This window comes from Pelmatolapia mariae, linkage group LG10_11 (assembly GCF_036321145.2).
Source record: "Pelmatolapia mariae isolate MD_Pm_ZW linkage group LG10_11, Pm_UMD_F_2, whole genome shotgun sequence".
NCBI classification, from domain to species: domain Eukaryota; kingdom Metazoa; phylum Chordata; class Actinopteri; order Cichliformes; family Cichlidae; genus Pelmatolapia; species Pelmatolapia mariae.
This window is the reverse complement of record NC_086236.1, coordinates 69,352,573-69,367,236: the sequence shown is the minus strand read 5'-3', so window position 1 is coordinate 69,367,236 and position 14,664 is coordinate 69,352,573. Positions and strand designations below refer to the sequence as shown.

General features: G+C 39.2%; 1 protein-coding gene across 1 annotated transcript; it reads right to left on the bottom strand.

Moving 5' to 3' along the window:
• Positions 1-615: 615 nt before the first annotated feature.
• On the bottom strand, positions 616-13,840 carry ica1 (islet cell autoantigen 1). The gene is made up of 13 exons (XM_063488656.1): positions 13,710-13,840; positions 11,531-11,560; positions 11,239-11,410; positions 8,440-8,512; positions 8,172-8,295; positions 7,372-7,570; positions 6,383-6,508; positions 6,105-6,203; positions 5,910-6,010; positions 5,235-5,281; positions 4,203-4,436; positions 1,572-1,652; positions 616-1,445 (listed from the first exon to the last, which is right to left on the bottom strand). The coding sequence occupies exons 2-13, from the start codon at positions 11,545-11,547 to the stop codon at positions 1,324-1,326; spliced, it is 1,395 nt and encodes a 464-aa protein (XP_063344726.1). The 5' UTR covers positions 11,548-11,560; positions 13,710-13,840; the 3' UTR covers positions 616-1,323.
• Between the last annotated feature and the right edge of the window lie 824 nt (positions 13,841-14,664).

Sequence of the window (14,664 nt, the reverse complement as noted above, 5' to 3'; positions counted from 1 at the left end):
TGAGGTATCCCTGCTAATATAATTTAATGTTTACATTTTTCTTTCATGACAAAGCTGGTAATAGTTCATGGGGCTCTGACAGAAGCATAATACTGCCACCATGAAATAAATCTGCTCATTTCTGGTTACAGCCTGATTTAAAGGGACTTGTGCTCATCGCCACCTCCATATTTTTAACTTTGGACTAGCTTAGCACTCAGAGTATTTCTTATGTATAATGGTCCTTGGTGCAGTCCTTCAGGTCAGCTACTGTCTGAACACAAGCCATTCAACTCTAGCTTTAAGCCAGATTTTTCCTGATTGGTGGCCATTTGCAAACAGAAGGGTTTAACAGTTGGTGATTGAGGCTTGGCGCTCACAGCCAGTGCTGTGTGCCTGAGAGCCATATTAGGGATATCTCAACCTAGATTTCTATACACTTATGTAGGCTTTTTGCAGGGATAACATAGATATACACACATTCTGAGCTCATTATTTAAACTGGCAATTATTTAATAAAATAAAAACACAATATTGTTGTAGTTATTAAAAACATATTTTTATGTTATGGCCTTGTAGTTTGGCCTCGTATCAACTTTTTCTCTAAAAATATTTTAGATTTTCAATTTTAAAAGAAACCTCATCTTCCTGAAGTTATAATCATACATATCCTCTTTTAGTTGTTCAGTTATGACACTGGGCATTATGCAAGAACATTTGTGGTGTTCTTCTAAATCAGTCTCTTGTCGTATTTCCTTCTAAGATTAAGTTGAAGACACCTCTTGCGTGGCTCCAAAATGGGCTGTCTGTCATGCTCATTGTGCGGATGGCTTTTATTTTCCATGGAAAAACCCCAAAATGTTATTTAGGCGTACAAAATATTACTACTATATTTGTCAGCAGCCTGTCATCACAGACTATTCACCAGTAAATGACTGTGGACGCCTTGAGTCAGCTTTTGGAGTGAGCTTTCTCAGTAAACTGAACTTATCAACTACTTAGTCATAATATGCCGATGCATGCAACCAGGAAACATGGTAAATTTGCAAGTGATGACACAGAATTAGTGAAGTTAATTTTTGTTAAATATTTTTTTAAATGGTTACTAATTCATATTAAGGAAACTAGACAATCTGCCTGTCTACCTGAGACACCCTGTCATGTTCCACTTTAGAAAGAAAATATGAAACTGCACAAATTATTCTTGCATGAGGCCTCTGCAAGTCAGATCAGACTTGTTTTGTTTGGGGTTTTTTTTTTGTTTGTTTGTTTTGTTTTAATTCATGGTGGAAGCCTTATTTTACTGTACCCCTTACAAGGATAAAATGTGATGCAGAAGAACAACTATGCATTGTGAAGTTCGTGCTCTGTGTTGGTTTTGCCAATCGCATCGGGATTGGAGAGGGGGTCCAAGTCGGCAAACAGGTTGAACCACGCTGAGAGATCTTTGGATGTCCCTTCTGCCTCTGTAAAAAGATTTGACGAGGTTAATATCACCAAGAAAAGTCAGCGTGAAGGTTTGGCGTTGGCTTTCTGGTTTATCCATTTCATTTTTATTTTCTAATGTCTTGACTTATATCGACCAGGCCTACCTCTCTCTGCTGTCTTTGGAGTGCTTTGATTGGCTTCAGATGAGTGCTCAGTTGCCTGAGTGGCAGAATGTGGGGCCCAATCTGAAGTGGAAGTGGAAGTGTAGATTCGGGTTACTCACTAGGAAACTGTTACTGTGCAAAAGCACGATCCAACACAAATCATTACACTCCATCGCACACAGCTGATGACTCGTCCCACAGAAAATCAAAACATTTACTGCATTGCAAACATTTTGTGAATACAAAACAGAAATAGCAGATGTAATTTTGACGTCCTGTTTCAGACATATTTATTTGGTTTCCATTCTTTTCCGTGTCTTGAAAATGCAACATGTAGCAGCACTTCATGGCTCTGGAGGGAACAGTGAAGTGTGCTGTACATTTCTTACTTAACCAAATGGAGAATTTGTTTTTAATTGTGTATTGTTGTTTCACCTTCAGCAGAAATTTTGAATAAGCTGAAGTACTTCGTAGATTTTACAGTTGCACCCTGACCTTGCCTTTTACGTCCTACTGCCTGGATCTGAAATTGCTGGGCTCTTGGGAATATGTGGATTTTTTTTTTTCTCCTTCCTTTGAAGATGAGCCGTTTTAGTTTTGATTTGCCAGTTTGGACTCCATCCGGAGTTCTGTGACTTCCTTGGATCAGTCTGCTCTGCTTTCTGCTTGTCTGCCTTTTGAAGGGCTGACCTCTTTCACCGCTATCTGATTGCTTCAGTCCAACATGCTCTAGAATATAATAGCCCTTTACTGTCATTGTGTACAATGACAGTAAAGGGCTATTCTATTCTATTCTAGAAGACAAGAGAGACGTACTGAATTTTAACCTATGGCAGAGTCCAGCAATAACAAGGATGGTGGTAAAAGTACAACTTAAAACCTTTATTATAGGCAAAATTCATCAAACTTTGTGTTTTCTTTAAATACAGTTTGGCTGCTGATCCTGTGCAATTTTTAATCTAAACAGTGGCCTTTAACCAAAATCCCCTCAAAATGCTTTCTGTTTAGTACAAGGTTGTCAAGGTCATGCCATAATCCTACAGATAACCCACAGCAACTTGTTTTAAAAGCCTGAGAATGAGCGCTAGTTGCAGCATGCAGTATTTAATAATAAGAACAAATAACCATGTTTAGAAGCAAAATAAAGGATTTTTTTTCACATTTCTACCAGTTTCACAGCCTGATCATGCACTCTGAATATGACTGCAAAAGAGCTCTGATGTAAATTTAGTTTAAAAAATTTGAAGATTTGGCTCGAAAATACAAATGCATCAGTATTTATAGTGATAAATGGAAAAAAAGAACAAAAACTGTCCTTTTTCTGTGTGTGTGTGTGTTGTTAACTAGCTTGCATTTGCAGTGGAGACAGACAGCTTTCAATGGGCTTGTGCATTGGAAGTCACTCTGCAGATGCACAAAATTTACTGAAGGTCTAATGTGATATGTATGCCATATTAAGTGTGTGTGTGATAAGCCTCGTGCCAACATTTGAGAGGAGAAAAAGAAAAGAGGCACGCTCTGTTTCCCTGTAAACTGTAAGAAGCAGTTTTGCATTTCAAGTCAGCCCCTGCAGCACTTCTGTTTGCACAGATTGACTACCACTCATTTGCTTTATAACGGTTTTATATTTCTACCAACGCTGGGTCTAATTATTGTTGGTGTTTACAGTTTCGTGTTCCCTTAATTTGGGGTTCAATCTGTCGTATCAGTTAAAAGTAGAAAATGCATGTTTAACGGCTTTTCATAGGAAGAGACTGAGGCCTCAGTATATTTCCAAAAGTCACTCACAAGTTTCTCTCCTGATATCATTTGTTTCTCCTTGACCTCGCCCATCTTGCATATCTTTATAGCACTTTTCTTTCTCAATGATTGTTTTGGGATTGTGGGAATATTCCCACAGTAATGTGCTGTGACTCCTGAGTTAAATCTCACAGTCATGCTACAGTAAATCACTCACTAAATCATTTTCTGACCTATTGTACTTTAATGATTAACGCTGAAATGCCGGATTCTTATATGTGCCTCAGAAATGCAGTCAAACTGTAAGCAGTTTTATAGCAGTGTGCAGCTCGCAGCCTTTAAAGCTGGAAATACACAAAACCAAGTTAACAATACCAGATGAGACAGCAGCAGCCAGAATCCAAGCCAAGAGGAGATGGAAAGTAGTTGGCAATTACCTACGGGTAAGCAAATCTAATTGCTGTATTTTAACAGCCTCCTACTATTACTTTGACAGATGTGGATTTGATAAATCATTTTAAAGCCACTCTTCTGCCTGTGTGGAAACCATCGGGGAGGAAAAAGCAGCTCATTTTAACTCTGCCTTTTGGTGATTTTGCTAATGCACTGATTCATAGAAAAACAATGTGTTTATTAGTTTTTAGGAATATTTATCTCTCCTTAATGTGTAATTAAAATAAATTATGTCTAATTGATGGTTAATGGTGGCTAATTTTTCCAGGTTCTGCATGGTGGTCATGGTGAGAGAATCGGTCTAATGGTGCAAAATCCAAATGGTCTATTCTTTTGATTACTAAAGAGCTTCCTTGGACCAACTTACCAATTTTCTGGTTCACTCTTGTATAGTAGCACAGTTGCAACACACGCACACGCACGCACACACAGGCTGACCTGAGTTGGAAGACTGCAGATTATTCAAACTCTGGTCCAAAAGCTGTGATGGTAGAAAGAAGGAGTTTTCCTTGTCCTGGGTCTCTGTTGGTCTGGTGGATGCAGTACTTGTTCCTTCCTCAGTCTCTCCAAACACTTCTGTCCACTCCTGAGAAAAATCCCCCTCATCCACAGACAAACCTCCCAGGATCTCATTCAGTAAGGCCATGCTGTCCGTCTCCTCTCCCTCCGACTCTGGGAAGCAACAAAAAGTGTTAATTTAAAAATGTTTGGACGATTTTATCTTTTTTTTTTTTTTTTTCCCGCGCAGTGTTTAAAGTTTCACATTAGATAATTATAGTTAAAATTAGATTCAAGACAGCTTTCCTTTCCTTAGTTCGCTTTGCCATTCACTATGGACTCAAATCACTGAGGGGACCATTTACACTTATTTCCACCTCCACATTTGAATTCATTGACTCTACTGATGTGACTTTGCATGATTCACAGTTCAAAATAATCCTTGCTCATCTTGCACTACATCTTTATGCTGGGCCTTCAGGTTACCCTCTGCTTCTAACAAGCGCCCTTCCACTTCTCTTAAAGCCACCTTTCTTCTGATTGGCTGCCCCTCATAGGGTTTTAACAGCAAGTGGGTGGAGCTTCTGGGCTCACAGTGAGCTGTGTGCTGGAGATAACCACATTAGGGCCACAGAGGCGTCCAAAAGCAAAACATCCAAAAGCTTTATTTAAGCCTACATCAGTATAACAGCTTCTTTTTATATATGAAAGAAAATAAGGAAACTCATAATAATTCATTAGAGCTGCGGTGGAATAGTGAGCTAGTCTATATCAGCTGGGGTGTGCTCCATCCCTGCTGTAACCCTGAACTGTAGAAAAATTGGTGCCAGGATTGATAATAGGTCCCATTTGTTCTTAGTTTTGTTATTTTCCATATAATCAGATTATTTAACAATGAAGTCAGTTATTATTTTCAACCTAAAATGCAATTTAAAAACACACAATTAAATCTTCAAGTTTTACATCTTTTACCTTCTCTCGCCTTGTCGCTGGTGTTTTCATTTACAAGAGAGATGAGTCTGTAAAGAAACAGAAATTAAGCTTATAGCATTTTGTTCATATGTGACATACACAGTGTGTCCTCATCCCAGTGGGCCTTCAATATATCACAGTTTTTCTCAAGTGCTACCTGTCCTTTTGTCATTGGCACCAATCAGGAGACATTGACTCTGTTTTTACAGAGTCAATGTCTCCTAAAAGTATGTGTTAGGATGTTGAATCCGTGGCGCTGTCAGCTAGGAAATCATGGCATGGTAGTTTGTTTTGTTTTTTGCTGGTTGGGTGTAGGACCTAAAAACTGCTTGGTTAGGTTTAGGGAATAATTGTGGTTTAGGTTAAAGTACACCCATTCACAACCATAATCCTGATGGGCTTGGAGTTACACCCATTTCACACTAATGCCATAACCTGTTGCATCACACACCGCCGCCTAAGGAAACAGTCTGCGTAAACGAGACATACCAGTGGCTTTAAGAAAACAGCCTTAGTCGATGCCTCGGGGATGAGTCAGGCTGACCTACAGCTGGTTTGCAGAAATTCTTTGTCTCTGTTCAGACTGAACATTGCCCATACATGTACTCGACATTTTCACTGTTTGCGTACGTGTTTGGTTTTCTTGCATAACAATAGATATTTCTTGAAGCTCACTGGTCATCTGTGGTTTCTTCTTTCTTTGCTTCTTCCGTTTCTGCCTTGGCTTTATTTTTACCCTTCTTTTTAGCCAGTTTGTCCACAGGGTCTTGTAAAGTCTGGAACAATAATTGGAACAAAATCATCGCTTATTGTCATTACATGTCTCCAGTGTCAGCATTTAGTACTGTTATTACTGAGACTCTCTCAGACCTTAATTGTAGAGAACTCATAATGCTGACAGCCCTTGAAGCTCTCATGGATGGCTGCCATGGTGTGGGATGTTTTCTCCCAGAAGTGCAAAAGTGTTGTCTAAGACACACACACAAGAAACAAGTTACACGCTCAGCTGCTCAAGGTAAAAGTAGTAATTCACCCCAGCGGGTGATAGTTTAGACCTGCTGACTAAGCCACATGTGGCAGAGCCATTGAAAACACCATATTTAAGCTCGGTGGAGTGTACGCAGACAGCTGGGACTTGTGAGGCGTACCTGATATGTGGTTAAGACGTGAGAGAGGAGGTTGCAGCGGCTCGCTCCCAACAAGTCCACTTTCTGGCAGACGTCATTCTTCAGTTTGTCAAAGCTCGTTTTGGTTGTGCGCACCTGAGCCTGAACCTGAGAGAGAATATATGTGAAATGCTCCCCACCTAGTATTATATGACACACAGGGAAAATGCAAACAGTCGAGTTCTTGTTCACATAACTGTAAAAAGTGCTGGGTTCTTGCAGGTGGACCACCATCTTTGGGTATGTTCTGCCCTCTAGTGTCAGGTTTTATAACATGTTTTTCTTGCTTTTTGGTCTGTTGTTGTCTTGTTAATGCTGAATTGATTAGTAAAATGACATTTGTAGACCATGTTGAAATAACTACAGGGTTTAGGGTTTTAAACTGTTGTCCCACTAAAACAAAATATAAATATAAACCAGACGAAGCACTGGAAGCTGATGATGGACATTTTCCAGTGTTTCTGACATTTTTTTTTTTTTTTTTTAAGACTAAACATTTAATCAAAAAAAATTGACAGATTAATTAATGATTGCTGCAGGCCCTGCGGCAAAGGAGGAAATTGAATTTGTGGAAGTCATAATATTTTTGCCAATTTCCCACAGACTGTGTTGGCAGGGCTCTGATATTACTGTTTTTATGTTGCTCTAGGCGGGAGCAACACTTCATCATATCAACAGTGGGGTTGCAGTCTGAGAAGTACCCATTAAATTAACAAAAGAACCATTAATTGGATTATATGCAGTTGTGACTTATTACTGGTATATAGACATTATGAATTGTCACAGGAGGTGCAGCTTAAACCCTGAAGTGCCACTGTGAACTATCACGTATGCCTGAGCCCTGAGATGGGCAAAACTAAAGAGAATGCAGGCATTATTTGTGCTAGTATGTAAGCTTTTCTTTCTGCTATGAAAATGATTGTTAATCTGCTCATTGCTGTGCTACTGAAAAAAAACAAAACGAAACAAACCTTTCTGAATTTCTCCATCTGTTTATGCGTATCTGGGTCGAGCTCCTGAGATACGTCCTTCATCCAAAGCAGCGCTCCACGGTACTCAGTCCTTGACTGCTCCATTCGATTCACTGTCAGCCACGTGTCTGAGATGGCACGATAACGAAACGTTTCCACCTCCTGGTACAAACGGCACAGCGGGTTCCTCAGAGCCAATCTGCAGGGTGTCGTATTAAACTCCGTATTAAGGTGCTGCATGTGGCTTAGATGATCATGTGGAAAATTTGTCATGTCTTGTCTACGCTGCAGATTAGTCTGCTGATTTATTCAGCTGCACTGAAAAGTACCTCAGCTCCAGAGCGAAAAGCTTTAAATGATCTTGGAAACGCAAATGCTAAACTCAAGAATCAAAAGATGAGCAGTGGAAAAAAAAAATAGAAATACTGGCAAAACCAAAATCGTCAACATGACATTCACGCTGCCGCTGATCTTAGTAAATTATATTGTTTAAATTTTGTAAGTCATATTAATAATCATTATCACCACTACTGTCAGGCTGACACACAGTTTCAGGTATGTGAATGAAATCCCTGTTTTCAGTAGAGTGAGAGTATGTATGCTGTGTAGTAACCCTGTTATCTGCTCTGTTAGGGCAGCTATTTTATTGCTCCTGATGAACATTCCTGATATGACTCTCCATCCTTTTTGTGGATTTGGGGTGATACAGTTGGCTGACCTTTACTTGAAGCTATTTTCTAGTGCAGCATGTGATTTATTTTAAGGATGTGGCAGACTGTACATTGATCCGTGTCCCCTACCTCTGCTGTGATGAGAAGCAGAGAGCTTTTCCTGTGGCTTGCATGATCTTTCCAGCTCTGGTTTTATCCTGAGAGCCCTGGGAGCGCAGGAAACGACCCAGCTCGTTCTCTTCTTGTGAAAGGACTGAACAGTAAGAGATAGAAATCACTCTGGATGGATATTAATATCTTAAGAATGTGTTTGTTTTGGTTGACATTCTAGAAGTCTTAAACTCAATCAGTAGATTCGCTGTACTCAAAATGATTTAATAATTATATTTGAACTTACGGCAGATCCTCCTCTGATACTGCTCAATGACCTTCAGCAGCTCCATGCATGTTCTCTGAATCGAGTGGAAGACCTGCATAACAAAACAATATCAGCATAAACACCTAGTCAAATGAAACGTTGTAATTGATGATTAATGATTAATGGAATTGCCGATGATAAATCCCTAATGATTTTAAATGAACCATCTACACAGGCCGAAGTCTGTTTTCAGCAGACAACACTTCTGTGTTTCACTGGCACATTGTGTTACCTAATGCAAGTTTATCATGTTAAAAGGCTAATTGATCATTTAAAAAAAAAAAACTCTTTTCCAATTATGTTAGCACAGCTGAAACCTGTTCCGATGATTAAAGATGCAATTAATTTAGCTAGTTGAGTTTCCAAAGCGTCAGCTTTTCTGAGTTCATTTATTGTGTCAAAACAAGGAAAATAATAATAGAAAAAGGAAAAGTGTCTTTTCAAACTCTTTATTCTTCTCAGGAATTAATATTATTCTATTAATGAAATTGCCAAATAACTCAGGGGTTGTTTTTTTTTCTTACAACAGTACATACTTTTCCCTTCATAGAACAGCACAAAATTACTCCAACAACAATAGAAAGAAAAGGTGGACACTCCAATGCACAACTGAGCAAGTGGACAAGTCCATCAGAGTCTCTTGTCTGAGAAACGGATGCTTCTCGGGATCTTAACCGGCAGCTTTACTAAATGATACCTGCAAAACTCAGTTTCTTCCAACAGTGAAAGGTTTACTTCTGTGTTTGTTGGCATAGTTGCATAGGAGAAAGTCATATCCAAGTCTGGCTGAGAAAAGGAAAACGCTGAGATGAAACCTACATGGACAACACAGATAGTGGATGGAAGAAGATTGGATTGGAGGTATTTGGGCCACAAAGAGTATTTGTAAGGTGTGGGACAAATGGAAAGATACTGGAGCTTTATGACACCTTCTGGTGGTGGTAATCTTGGAGGTCTGGATAAAAGGACCCTGGAATAAGAAAAGTCAGTGCTGTGGCCTGTGGATATTGTTCAATTGGAGCCAATTTCTTTTTACATCAGGAGACCTAAACCACAAATTCAAACTGTGCAAGGACTATTTAGAGAGAGCACTCAGACAGCTACGTTCTGACTATAATGGAGTGGCCAGCACTCCCCAGTCTCAATCCTAGACTCATTGTGGTTACAGCTCAACTGTATTGTATGCAAATACCCATCAAATCAAAAAAATACTGTGGATTCAGACAGTATTGTGTACCAGAGATTTTAATAGATAAAATCTCTGGTACTCTTTACTTTTTTTCACAAAAAATCCTGCAGAAATTAGAAGCAGGTTTGTTTTTTTTTTGTTTGTTTGTTTGTTTGTTTTTGTATTTTAAGTCTTTACTGTGGAACTGGATTGTGATACCATTTGCTTTAATGATATTTGAGATGTTTAGATCTTGATTGGGGTTGAACTGTAGCAAGTTGAAAGGAGCAGACAGATTAAAAAGACAAAAACATCTTTGAGATGTGGAGAAAATGAGCTGGCGGAGTGCTTGGTGCTAAGCATGGTGGAAAACTCTTACGGAGACAGTTTGTGGTGGGAAACAGCACCATTTTCCACAGTTTCTTCCAACAACAGGCCAATAATCGTGACTCCATATCAAGCAAAACTGGAGAAGAAGCAGTCGGCTAGTAACCTGTCAATAATCAGGTGGCCAAGCATTGATGTCCGTTGTACCATCAAACCAAACTAGTTGGAGGAAGCATAGGAGTGAAATTTCTTAAAATGACCTCAAAAACCAGCCAAATGTGAAAGGCTGTAAATGGGTGAGTCTTTGCTGAAAACAGAATTTAAAAGACAAAATTGTTTTTTCAGATTAGAAATCTTATTTCAAACCCTTACTGCCCTAAATATTCATTTTTTCCGATTCATGTGTTTGATAGGTTTGCATTTAAAAAAAAAAAAAAAAAAAACCATCAACAAGAAATTCTGACCTCAAGCCTTTCAGCAGTGGTGTAAATAAACTATTCAAAAACTGAAGCTCGTTATGGACATTCTGCACCTCACAACCCGGCACATTATTTCTTACATATTTGTAATAAAATTAATTCAAAAGACAAAAAAGAGGTTCAATAATTAGTGGAGGTCTAGCAGATAGCTGTTGGCTACAGCTGCCTGTGTCCGTACATCTGTCAGTCCCCCTAACTTTAACTCTTACTGGTATCCAAATGAATAAGTTATAAAAATTAATTTACCCAAAGAACAGCTGGTGTTTAGTTGGGCATGGTAATATAAAATAGGAACATAAACTAATCTAACTAAAGGATTATATATGTGTTTTTTGAGGGTCATTAGTCTTTTTGCACCCACAGGAGTCACTTGACCATTAGAAAAAAAAAGAAATATGCAAGTTTAAGGCGCTTCGCCACTGACTTCACTTTATAGACCTGGAAGCTCCGCCCATCTTTTATATACAGTCTAAAATTGAGATGCTTATCAGGGGCATGGCCTAGATTAATGCTGGATGTTTATCAAGTATTGATTTCATGAATTAAGTTCTCCTCGCTCCAGTAATGGATGCCAGACGAGGGGGAGGGGGGGCGAGCAACCTAATAAAACTTTTAAGCCTCGAGCAATTTCTGGCATAGTGTAAATCAAAAAGCCATTTTAGTCTGTGCAGCCTGCCTGAGGGAGGGTACCTTCAGCTTTCTTGATGTTCCTGTGGTGTGACAGAGGAGTACAGGAGCCAAACATGGCTGTCACTGAGCATGCTCTTAAACTATAAGGCCAAACCGTTTAATACTGCTGCTCACCTCCAGCTTGGCATCCAGATCTGCGTCTGAGGCGACCACATGCTCGTCCTCCTTCTTCCCGGTGACCTTGATGAGAGTCTGCTTGGTTTTCCAGTATTTCTGCTGGAACTTGTTTACCACAGATGAGTCTTGGCTTTGGATGAAGCGATCAAGATAGTCTCGGGAGTAACCACTGCAATGACACAAAGAATGGCGCAGTGCTGTGACTGCTCCCTCTCTTGGAAAGAACTTTATAAAATCTTTGGAGAACTTATTGATTTATGTGAAATTATGCGCACAAAGATATACTCACAAGTTTCCTCCCTCCATTTTCTTAGATTACCTGAGGGGTAAATAAAGTACTTGAATCAGTATTGATGTGGCCGTTGGTTCTAACTTTTTTACCATTGACTCCATATAATGCCTTAGTCTCTATCTATCTATCTATCTATCTATCTATCTATCTATCTATCTATCTATCTATCTATCTACCTACCTATCTACCTATCTACCTATCTACCTATCTACCTACCTACCTACCTACCTACCTACCTACCTACCTACCTACCTACCTACCTTGTATTTCTAATGCATTAGAGAATACATCTGCGCTTAACAAAATCGGCATTTTCTTCACAGCTTTGACGATAAAGCCAAACTTTTATATGTCTGCAATGATAGTATAAGGTAAGAGTGTTGCCTTATACCAGTATTGACAATAACTAATATTTTAAAAATATATATATAAATACAGTTTGATAAAAAGATAAAATCATATTCGAAATAATGCATTGGTGTTAGAGTGAGGGAGGGATTTTCTCCATCGCCTTTCAATCCTATTCTGAGTGAGTGTAATAAAAAGTTGATGGTTAATATGAGTGATAACATTATTTTTTTTTTAATTTGTTACCATGATGACTGTGGAGTGAAAATGTTATATTGCCCCAGGAATGTTGTTAATTGTTATTGTTGGGCATTTACAGAGAGAGGAGGAGAGAGAAAACACCATTTGGTGCAGAAATGGAAAGGATTTACAAAAATGTACCAAACTATTATGAGAAAGTGACCGTGGATCACTTCAGGGGTTTTCAGATACTGGAACATAGAGCCAGTGAGGTGGGCAATAAAAGAAAATAGAGTGAAATTCTGAATTTATAATTTATTCACTTATTATTTATTTATTCATAATTGCATTATCCATCTCAAACTACTTAGCAATAGGCAATTTAGTAGCTCATATGTCCTCTTTATTCTTTTTATTCTTTAACGTTCGTTGTACAAGAATGCAAAGTGACAATAAAAATCTATCATTGAAAGACAACCAACCAAACAACATGCCAGTTCTGTGCTGACATTTATTTCACCGAAATTTAACTTGGCTATTTTTTAAAACAGTGTGAGAGAACCTCTGAATTTGTACAAAATGACAGTCAAAAAAGAAAACCCTCCAAAAACTACCTCTTTTCACCTCTTTTCAGCATAATCTTTAACTTTTACATGCAGTAAGTTATTTTTCACTTTTATGCAGTGTTTCAAAAATTAATTAATTTAGCTCATATCCAGCTATTAAGGTTTTATCTCTGATAATTTCCCCAATCCTAACTATTATTTTCAGCTTCTTTGGAAAATGACTGCAGGTCGTTGACTACTTAATAAACAATATTTATCATAGACCTGTGCTCTATTCAGAGTGAACACCACATTTACACTATCAGCTGTGAAAGGCTCCAACCACCAACCCTACACCCTAACTTGGAAAAAAAGGGGGATGGATGAAGTTGTTATACTGAAGTTATTTATTTTGAAATTAACCGACGTTGTACAAATGACATGATATGAACATGACAGACCCATATGAAAGATACAATTATAAATTGCATTTCTCTGAAGCTTCAGTAAAAGTTGACGGAATCATAGAAAATGGATTCAGACCCTGGAGAGACTCGACCTTGTTAGTGGATCATCATGACTTCTATGCTGGATAATAAGACGTGCCCGAGGACTTGGCTTATTTATATTTCTACCATTTCGCCCAGCTTTGTTTAATCATCGCCGGGAGTGGGATTTAGTTATCTGCGTCCGTTTTAAACATGGCAGAGGAGCACCACCTGTTTCCAGTGAGCGCCTCACCTGCTGTGCATCATCACCGTGAAGAAATTAATAAATAATCACCATATCCTGCAAAGAGCGCGCGCGCGTCACGACTCGTTTAAAACAAATGGATGATGCGTTGCTGTCGTTGCCTTCCCCGGTAGTAACAGTGTTTATAGAAAGACCCTGCAAATAATCTATACCTCTAAACAGGTAAACGTATGCTCATTTACGTCCTGATGTAAACTGAGCAGTTTATTCAGCAGATTCGCACTGGCAGAAAGAAAGCGCACTGTGCGGAAACCCAGCAGCTCCCCCCGCCTTATCCTTTAAATATAACCGATACATATCACAATAAAACCGAGAGCATAGCAAAATGAAACAGTTTGTTCCACACATACCTTTCCGCGTCGGTGACATGTAGAAGAGCCGCTTTATTTCCTCCCCATCGCCGCACACACAGCAGCTCTGCCTGGCTGACAGGCCCTGATGTACTGTATACAGCTACTGTATGTACACACAGCTGCTTCTTCGCCACAGCTCATTGTCCGCGTGCACGAAACACCGCTGACGTCATCCACACTTCGCCCCCTCCTCCTCCCCTCTCCCGCGCTGCATTCAGCCACTGCCCCACGTTAGTGTGCAAAGTGGGCAGATGTCTGTAGACTAGAAAACAATGACGGAAAGCAGCTGACGGAGGACACACACACAGTGGACGTTTCATATTACCCCCTCTAATGTGTTCTACATTTAGAGCAGTGGACAAAATGGCAAATTTTTGCAGGCTTAGTAATGTATTAGCACAAAGGAATAACTCTATTCTTAGAAAAATTAAAGCAGAAAATTACTTAAATGTTGCAAAAAGAAGGGCAAATAACAATCTGGACACAGGAAGACTGGAAACACTGTAATTGCACATATGGGAACACACTGTTGCACATTTTATTGTGTAGTCAGGTTGTACTTCACATGAATAAAATTCTTCCTAGTTTACAAATCCCACAAATATCTACATAGAAATTGTGGTTAGATCTGCTGCCTCACAGCAGGACAGTTCTAAGGCAGGTGGGGTTTGCATGTTTCTCCATATGCTTGCATAGAGCTCTGGTGGATTCACTTAGTACTCAGACACTTTTGCACTCAAACACCTCACCCCATAACTCGGGCCTAAAAAAACCAAACAGATTAAGATGTGCAAATAATGAACAGAGCAAAACTGGAAAATAAACAGAGATATTACAGGAGTGCTCTATGACACCTCTGGCGAGGGTAATGAACAGGGTCAATGGTGGTCACCCACTGTCTTCCTAACAGTGATTATTGGCTGCCTTAACCCTAACACCCAAAGCACCCAGA